Source organism: Microtus ochrogaster, linkage group LG2 (assembly GCF_000317375.1).
Source record: "Microtus ochrogaster isolate Prairie Vole_2 linkage group LG2, MicOch1.0, whole genome shotgun sequence".
Lineage (NCBI taxonomy): Eukaryota > Metazoa > Chordata > Mammalia > Rodentia > Cricetidae > Microtus > Microtus ochrogaster.
In genome coordinates this window covers 630874-640797 of record NC_022028.1, presented here as the reverse complement: position 1 = coordinate 640797, position 9924 = coordinate 630874, and the positions used below count along the sequence as shown (strand labels likewise).

At 45.0% G+C, this 9924-nt stretch overlaps 1 protein-coding gene across 1 annotated transcript in view; it reads left to right on the top strand.

Annotated features, from left to right (window-relative positions):
* Positions 1-5843: 5843 nt before the first annotated feature.
* Kif6 (kinesin family member 6) overlaps positions 5844-9924 on the top strand; it is a 320310-nt gene continuing 316229 nt past the window's right edge. Inside the window, exon 1 of the mRNA XM_026785828.1 lies at positions 5844-5987. Coding sequence (XP_026641629.1) covers positions 5922-5987 — 66 coding nt within the window. The 5' untranslated portion in view covers positions 5844-5921. The remainder of the gene's footprint in view (positions 5988-9924) is intronic.

Genomic DNA, 9924 nt, shown 5'->3' with positions numbered 1-9924 from the left:
AAAAAAAAAGAAAGAAATGAACAAACACTGCTAGACAAGACACACGAAGTGACCCACCCCAGCATGGGTGCTGGAACACCGATCCTTAGTTCTTTGAGTTTTTTGTAAGAAAGAACCAGTAAGTGAAAACTACAATTTTAAAATAGGACATCCCCCACCAGAAGGCAGAATATGAAGCTGTTCAGTGTCTTCTCGGAAAGTCAGTATTTCATAAACTCCAGTGACGACAGCTTGGCTTGCTAAAACTGGCTGGATTTGGTGCCCATAATGAAATGTTAGGTAGTCTCCACTAGATACCATTTTCTTTCATGCTTCGGTTTTCCACCCTAACTGAACCATGCAGAGAAGCACACACATAAAAGCCAGGAGGAGGTAGGCCAGGGTGGGTTGTTTTCTTAGGAGAAAGGAGTCGTGGAGTTATTTTCAACTTGGCCCAACCCTTGTTGCGATGGGTTGTTGGTGGAGCATCCAGGATGTTTACGAGAAGCCTGGGTATAAACACACAGACAGTCACTTTTTCCACTCAAAACTGGAGGCTTCCCTCTGTGCCATGGCACTGTCATTTGGTTCCTGTGCTACACTCTGTAATCCGGTGACAGCCTGGGCTGTAATTCCATATGGCTGGTCACCAGCTCCCAGCTCTGTGCTGACTTTGATGTTGCCGCTCAGGGGAGCCCCAAGAGGCCTGCAGGAAGAGGATCAGACAAACTGTCTCTCAGCCAGAGTGGTGATAGACCAGCAGGAGGGAGAATCCAGCCTGCTGGTGAAGATCTCAATGCACCACCAATAGGCAAAGGAAGTCAGTACATATGTACCAACACCAACATTCCCACAGCACCCTATAAATCCAGACTGTGAGTGAAGTTTTATTATTTCACTCTGCTGTGTTTGGAAATATGGTTATGTTAATGAAATCATGCTTTAAATTAGCTGAACACATTCTCAAAAGAAATTTCTCTGCTGAAATGATATAGTACAGATTTTGTGGTGCCCCTGCTCGGCAGTATAAAAGCATGTTTATTATTCAGCATTTAATGAATACCAGAAATTGCTGTGTGTATTCTCCGTTCGCTTAGAAGCAATGGGTAAAAGCCCCATTGAGACAGGGGGATGGGAAGGGTCTCTCCTGACTACCCACAAGATAGATGGGTGAAGCTGAGCTTTAAGGAGATTTCTAATGAAGGTGTGTCCTCCACTACCTGCTATGACTTCTGCATCTTTTCACTCCTTCCCGCCAAATGTTTATCTGGCACACTCATGGCCTGTGCAGCACCTGTTAGTCTATGTTAGCCTATGTTAGTCTATGTTAGTTTATGTTACTCTATGTTAGTCTATGTTAGTCGCAGCTAGCAAGGCAATCCGTGACGAATGACTATATTCCTATTAATGCTACTAATTATTATCTACCAATAAGCAGGGAACTTTCATTATTGGCCTTGCTTTGTGGAGGAGGTTATGAACAGGATAACTGGGAGAGGGCTAGGGAAACCATCACTGTGGATCTGAACGTACTGTCCCCCTGATACGGATGGAACAGCAGGGCGGTCATGAGGAGATTTCTAGACAAGGGAAGCATCCAGCATCTGTGAGTTCATGTGTACAATGACCCTGTCTTGCCCAGAGAACCCTAGTGTTTTGTGTCACTCCTTGGGTCAAGTCAGCCAAATTCCAGGTTAACAGGGGAGGTAAGGACAGCTGGTGGCTGCTGCAGGCAGGACAGTCAGCTTTCCTCAGGGATTTGGCCCTGACAGGTGGCCCTGTGTTCCAGAGGATGGTCCTGCCTCCATCACAGACTTGGTCCACTAAGAAGACCTGGTGGCTTTAAAAACAAACACAAACAGAAAGATTACATGAAGTTGGGAGGGACAAGAGGTGAGGGGTATGGAGGAGAGAAAGTGGGGGGTAGATTTAATCAAAATACAATAAATGCCTGTATGAAATTCTCAAGCCATAAACTAAAGAGGGGAGAAAGTTTACTGCAATTTGGTAACTGTACATACATATTCTATGTCAAAATTACTAGCCTACATTTTTTTTTTAAACCGGTGTCTCCTGAGACATGTAAACGAAAATGATGCATTTTACAACTGGTGTACCAGTTGATCCCAGAGCTAGCTGGAACCGGCACCAGAGCTGAAACTTCTAGAAAACAAAACAAGACCAGCAGGCAGATAGAGCCCAACCAGCTTGCCTACGCACTAATGCGCTGCAGGCTTAGCTTAATTCTTACACATTCTAGGGCAGAGAAGCCCAGTTCATTGGCTTGCTGAAGCCATCTGTGACTTGGGCAACTGCAGAGCTCAAGGGTCCTTTAAAAATTAAATAGCATTTCAACTATATCTAAACAAGGCAAGGTGCAAATAAGAATACGAAGTAGAAATTAAGTTGGGAGAAAGACAAGGAACTAGGAGATTTAATCACGAAACCCCGTGTGTGCCCATTATAACCATCTGCTAGGGATTAGAGGAACGTGGTCCGAGGCATGGCCCGGGAGTCACTTATGCCCTAAACGGGAACAGGTTCTAACTGCTGGCCATGCATAGGGTGTCTTCAGGCAACATTGTGCATTAACCATCTGGACTAAAAATGCTTTTAGCTGGATGCTCTAGTTTCTGGGTTCCAGCACATGCCTGCTGTCTTTATCTGCCTACTTAAATCATGGCTCTTTAGAAGACTGTATCCCCAGGACTGGGGACATTAGTTGGTAAAGTGGTTGCGACACATGCATTGGGTCCTGAGTTCTAGCCCCAGAACATACAGAAGAAAAGGTTTGGGGTGGTAGCAAGTGCATATAATCCCAAAGCAAGGGAAGCTGAGGTATGCAGGAGTCTGAGGCTCATTGGCCAGCCATCCTAGGCTACTTGTTAAGTTCTAGGCCAGTGAGAGACTCTATATCAAAAGCCAAGGTGATAGGCACCTGAGGAATGATAGTCAAGGTTGCCACATGGTTTTCACATGCATTTACATACACACACATACATGCACACATATGCACATATGCAGGTTTTATTCATCACTTTTCCTGTGCTGTGACCAAATACTTGGCAAGAAGCAGCTTGCAGAACACTTTATTTCAGTGCATGGTTTGAGTCCATCATGGTGATAAAGGCTCAGCTATGGGAACAGCTCCTCACTGTGGTGGCAGAAGAGGTAGGCTGATTGCGCACATCTCAGAAGATCAGGAAGAAGACCGAGACAAACGCTAGCTTTCAGCTCGGTTCCTTCTTCATTTCCTTTCAGTCGAGATCTGATTACTGTTCAAGGGATTGTGCTGTCTGTATTCAGGGAGATCTTCAGCTAAATCTTGCAGAACCCCTCATAGACACACGCAAAGGTATTTTCTATCACTGCAGCCCAGGGCCTCCCATGCTCCTTTGCAGCCAATTCCACGTCCTATCCCAGCCTTTGGAAGCTATTCGCCTGTTTTGTGTCCTGCAGCGTTCCTTTATCTAAGATATCAAATGGATGAAATTAGATTGCCTGTCACTGGGCATAATCAATTGAAGACTTAGCCATGTTGCAGGACTTGTAGTCCACTGCTTTACTGTTCCGATTGCACTAGCTGTTTATCTGTTGGCCCAAAGATGTTGTTTCCAGGTTTTGGCAATTACAAATGAAGTTGCCCTGAACACTTCTGTCTAGATGCCTGTGCTTTTGTTTTGGACCATGTGACACGGGTATGCTTAACTTTATTAGAAACTCTAAGCCTGCTTTTGAAAGTGATGTGTGTGTATCTTCTTGTCTTACTGCCGAGCTTGGAAGTTCTAGATACTCTGGATTTCCGCCGACACTTGGTACTGTCAATATCCTTTCCTTATTTTGACTCTTGTAAGAGGTGTGCAGTGGCATCCCATTGTGGCTTTAATGACTTCCACTATTTTTTATCTATTAATTTGACAGCCACATAATTTTTTTCATAAATGAAGTGTTTCCTCAAATGTTTGTGCCACCTTTTTAAAATTTGAATTAAAAAGATGTATTTATTTATGTGTATGCGCATGTATGTGAGAGTACCTACAGAGGTCAGAAGAGGGCACCAGATTCTAGGGAGATAGAGTTACAGGTAGTTGTGAACTACCAGACATGGGCGTTGGGAGTCAAACTCCAGTCCTTGGGAGCTGGTAGCATCAATCTTAACCACTGAGTCTTTTCTCCAGAACCCCAAATTGGATTTAATTTTTTCCTTGGGATGCTGGGGACTTGAACCCACAACCTTCTGTATCTATGCAAGTTCTCTGTCAATGAACTATGCCCTCAGCCTGGGTTATTTGCCTGTCTATGATCGGATTTTAAAGTGGATTTAAAATTGTATTCTAGACATCTTTTATTAGCTATGTTTTGAAAAATAAAAGCTCTCAACCTATGGTTGGCCTATTTATTCATTTGTTCAAGAATATGATTTTAAAAGCTATTTATTTTGGAATTGTAGATTCACACTTGTAAACATAGTAGAGATAATTGTGTGCCCTTCCCCCAGTTTCCCACAACAGGAATGTCTTGTAGAATTACATAGCTCAACATATATATATACATACATATATATATATGTATATATATGTATGTATATATATATATGTCAGAACACCCACCCTGAGAGCATCACCAACCTTGTTCATTCTCACTTGACTGACAGGCTTCCTCTATGTTTATTCTGTTCTCTTGTCTTCTCGGCATCCCCAATGACATCTTAAGGTCCCATCTCTGGAATTTTGCCATTTCAAGAATATTATATAAAGGAACTCATATACAGTATTTATCTTCTGTTTGCTTGTTTTTAATTCGGGGGGTTAAATTCAGGTTGTTACATATGTTACAAAGGAATGGTTCATTCCTTTGAGACAGTATTGGTATTCTAAGTTTGCATAACTGCTCGCCAGCCACAGGCCGTCTGCCTTGCCTGCAGATGTCTATTGGTCTATTACAAATTCAGCAAATGCACACAGATTTTCTTGTGAACACAAGTTTTCATTCCTCTAAGATAAATATTCCCAAAGTGCACCTGGTGGATCTCAAAATAGCTACACCTTCCGTTTTCTGGGAAAACAAAAATACACAAATGCAAGGTGGAAATGGAGGTGCACTCAGAACCTTGGGCTTCTGAGGGGGAAAGTGGTGAGGTGGAGGCCATTATTCTGCACAGTGAGATCCTGTGTAAAACGTCAACAAAAACTGTCAAACTTTCTTTTTCAGCGTGACTGCACCATTCTACAGTGCCCACCTCCTCAGTGAGCCCCCAATTCATTTCTCCATCTTCGTTGGCACCTGGTAACACGGGCACACTACAAACTTCCCTGCCACTATCTATCTTTGCCCACTGCAGTTTGGTTTTAATTTGCATTTTCCTGGTGAATGGAGGTTGGATAAGTTTTCAGAGGGTGTCTCTCAGGAGCTCATCATTTCCAGAAAGTTCACATGGGAAGCCTTCTCTTCACAGGGAACGCAGCTCCGCCCTTCCTCTTGGGTTGTGATTTTCTGTTGAGAACCTGCTCTGTCGCACAATGATTTCCGAGTGAATTAGAGCAGCTTGGGAGTCGCAACCAAAAAGGGCTTTTCTTCAGTGCGCGATAAACGGCAGGCTGCCTTCAGAGAGACTTAAAGGGGTTAAGAAATGAGGAAGAAGCTATTAGCAAAGGGGCCAGCCTAAGGGGTCGAAAACTCTTTAACCCAAGTTCCCAGAGCATCTCCCACACACATGCGCAGCACACATACCCGCCCTCCCCGTCCCGCCCCTAACCCTTCCTCTTAGCTCACAACCAATTAGGGTAGAGGAGGCGGGATTCCCCGCTGGCCGCAGTGCTGCTTGGGTAGCATCCTTGGTTACTGTTGCTAGGGCAGCGGGTCTCAGTACGAGGTGGGAGTAGGAAGTTTTGGGTTGGTCTAACTTGGAAAGGTCAAGGGTCAGTGCGGAGTTTCTGTTGGTGATGATGAAGCAGACGATTCAGATTTTCGCTAGAGTGAAGCCCCCTGAGCGGAAGCAGCAGCAAGGGGTACGGGCCGCGGGGTCGGAAATGGGGCGCGTGGGGGCCCAGCGCGGGGGAGGTGCGAAGAGGGGGCGGGGCGCGGAACGGCCGCACAGACTGCAGCCCTGAGGGTGGACAGAGCCCGCCCACAGCCTCAGCCCCAGGCCTGGCACAGGGGTGCACACGCGTGCACGTGTCCCTGTTTGCACATTCACCTGCGCCGGGTCCCATCCACACAGGGGCAGGCGCTTCTTGCACTCTTCTGGGGCGTTGCCTCTTGCCCCCTCAGCTCTCCACACACAGCTTGGAGCTGAGTCTGATGGGGCAACTGGTGTGCAAGTATTATAATGCACGCTCGTAAGCAGAATTATACAATTATAGACAAGCACGCACACGTGCTCTCTTTTCTTTTTTCTTTTTCTTTTTGGCACACTACAGCCTACAGGATTACTTATCTAACTGCTTTGCTTCTGAGACGCCCATGGATTTTTTTCTGGCATGCATTCATAGTAGATGTGTTGTGTGTCCCAAACCACTCCCCACCCCCGTCCCCAGAAAGCCTTAACTGAGGTGTGCGCTAAATCTAGAAGTTTGCAAAGGTTGTCAAGACAGACTACCCTCTCTTCCTCCTGGGTGGGCAAGGTCGGCCTTGGCTGTGTTGGGAGGAAGCACCACCTGCCAGGCCCCTTTTCTGGTTCATCCTTGATCCTCTGCTGGGACTATGGTCATTGTCCTCACTTTACACGCGAGGACACTGTGTGCTGGGTTAAGTAAAGTGGCCAGGACACCCAGCTGCTGAATCGCAGGGACTGAATTTTGTTTAATTTTAATGTAATTTGTTCTTTGTCTTGAGACAGGGCCTCCCTTTGTAGTCCTGGCTAGCATGAACTCAGTATGTAGACCAGGTTGGCCTTGAACTCATGGAAACCCACCAGTCTCTGATTCCTAAATAATGGAATTAAAGGCATGGGCCGTGCAAGTCCCTGAGTTTAATTTTAATTAAGGATTTTGAAACTTACATTTCCTTTACAGACAAACAAACCAACACAAAAACATATATATATATATATATATTCTGACTTCCAAAGTGAGTATTGAGGCAATTGGTTCATATTTTTGAATGCCTGGAGTAAATATATAATTAATAATGTTTTATTCTATTCTTTTTCAGTGTTATGTGTATGAAAGTATGTAACATTATGGCATATTATAATTTAGCATTGGCCTCTGGTAATTTGTATCCTTAAAACAAGGAGATCATAATGTCTCTGCCATCATGATGAGTAGCTTTTATCCCATGAAAAACATTCAGGAGAAGCTGTGAGAAAAGACCATAGAGGAGAATATTAATCATCTTAAAATTTTTATTTATTTCTATTTTATTTGTGCAAGTGTTTTGCTTACATGAACATATGTGTACCACATGCATGCAGTGCCTTCAGAGGCCAGAGAACATCAGATGTCTGTGATCCCCCTCGTGAATGCTGGGAACTGAACCCAGGTCCTCTGGAGGAGCAACCAGGGCTTTTCACCGCTGAGCCATCTCTCCAGCGTCAGTATTAGTCATGTTTGTTTAAAGAAATGAAAGAGTGGGGAGAGAACGTTGGGCATCGTTGCTGCTGCCTCTCCTGCAGTTGTCCACACAGAGGCCCTTTAAAGCATATGTGGTGCTGACCAGATTCCTAGACTTTGCGCTTGCTTGGTGGTCAAACAGAAGTTCAGCTATGGCAGGGAGGTGTGCGGGGTAGAGCTGGGGAGCTCTCGAGGCACTGAACTCCCAGTTCCCCTGCCTCTACCTTTCGAGTGCTGGGATTATAGGTATCACCATTATAGGCTTTTCCTTTGAATGTTGACTTTCTCTAAGGCAAATGGGGGTCCCAGATATCCTTTAAACTTGTGTTAGGTCCTTTCTTCTACTTCACATTCGAGAAACTGGACAAGAAAGACCAATATAAAGCTCTGCCTGGTGGCACAGCTCTGTATCCGCCTCTGCCTGGTGGCACAGCTTTGTATCCCACCTTCTCTGGAGACTGGGACAAGGCTGAAAAATTCAAGGCCAACTTGGACAGTTTATCCAGACCCTGTCTCAGAAAGAGAGCTGTGTTGGTGAGCCCTAAAGCACTTGGGTGTGGTTTAGGCACTTACTGCTTCCACCCCAGGTACAGCATTTTTAAGTGTGTGTCACCTCCGTTTTGTGTATTTCGTGTCATGCGCACTTCTTTCACTGACCATCAACAGCGGTGTCCTGCCCAACAGAATACACTTTTTAAAATTCTTCTCTCATATATTACATCCTGAGCAAGTTTCCCCTCCCTCCTCTCCTCCCAGGCCCTCTTCTCCACCGCTCTTCTCCCCACAGAAGACAGCAGGCCTCCCAGAGATATCAACCAAACAAAGCATAGCAAGTTACACTAAGACTAGGCATCTTTCCTCATATCAAGGATGGATGGAGCAACCCAGTAAGAGGAAAAGGGTCCCAAAATGAGGGCAAAGAGTCAGAGACAGCCCCTGTTCCCACTGTTAGGAGTCCTACGAGAACACCAAGACACACATCCGTAACATATATGCAGAAGGCCTAGGTCAGCCCCGTACAGGCTGCCTGATCGCCGGTTCTGTCTCTGTGAGCCCCTATCAGCCCAGGTTGGTTGGTTCTGTGGGCAGTGTTCTTGTGGCCTCCTTCACCCCTCTGGCTCCGAGAATTTTTCTTCCGCCTCTCCCACAGGAATCTCTGAGCTCTGCCTTAGTTTGGCTGTGGGTCTCTGCATCTGCTCCCATCAGTTGCTGGATGAAGACTCTCTGATGATCTTGGTAGTTCTGGTCTAAGTATAGCAGAGTATCATTAGGAATCATTTAAATGACATTTTGGTTTGCTTATTTAGTTATTTATTTCTGGTTGTGTTAGGTTCTATTCTACCAGAATAGAGTTTTTGAATGTCTCTTTGGAGAAAAAAAATCTAGATAAAAACCTTGAACCCTCAAATGCCCCCTTCCTCTTCTGCTTTCAGAAATTTTATTTTACAACATGGCCTTTTTATCTGAACTTTTCACGTTTTTTAAGTAAGATGTTTCAGGAAGAATCTGCTTAGGCCAGGCCTGGTGGCACATGCCTTTAATCCCAGCACTTGGATTTGATGGCAGTAATAGATGGATCTCTGCCAGCTGGGTCAACACAGCCAGTCAGGGTTACATAGTGGTGAGACCCTGTCTCAAATTTAAAACAGAATTTGCTTTGGACATTATTCGTACTTTCTGTAAACTTAGGTTTTCCTGGGGTAGGAATATGACTCCTACCCTCTAATCATGCGTCTAAATTAGTCTTCCTTAAACAGGAAGTACTGCTTGTAAGAAAGTAGTTTATTTCCTGGTGAAAGACAAGAAGTCTTTTTTAAATCTTCTTTTCATGGTGCATTACGAAATACTTCCATTTGCATTGCGTCATCACTCCGCCCCCAAGCACTCTGCAAGGGAGCCTGGAGGTTTTGTTTCCCACACTTTATATAGAAGGGCCCTTTGATTCAGAGAGCAGTGACTGGGCTCACACCTGGTGGTTGAGTTCAGCATGTAGACGTTAAGTCGCAGGGTTTCTTTATAGCCTTGAGTGTTGATTTTCCTGGCCAAGAAATAAAAGAGTAAGAAACGGAGACAGGAATCAGAAAATGGTACCATTGTCAGGATTTTAGGGTTCTATTTCCACGTCAGCTTGGAAAGTGGAAGTGATTTCTCCCAGGTCACTTAGTAAGTAGTGTCTGTGCTGTGATGGAAACAAAAGATGTCAAAGACATGCACACGCATCCTTCCAAACCGCAGACAACAAAGACAGGCACACGCATCCTTCCAAACCGCAGACGTCAAAGACAGGCACACACATCCTTCCAAACCGCAGACATCAAAAACATGCACACGAATCCTTCCAAACCGCAGACGACAAAGACATGCACACGCATCCTTCCAAACCGCAGACGTC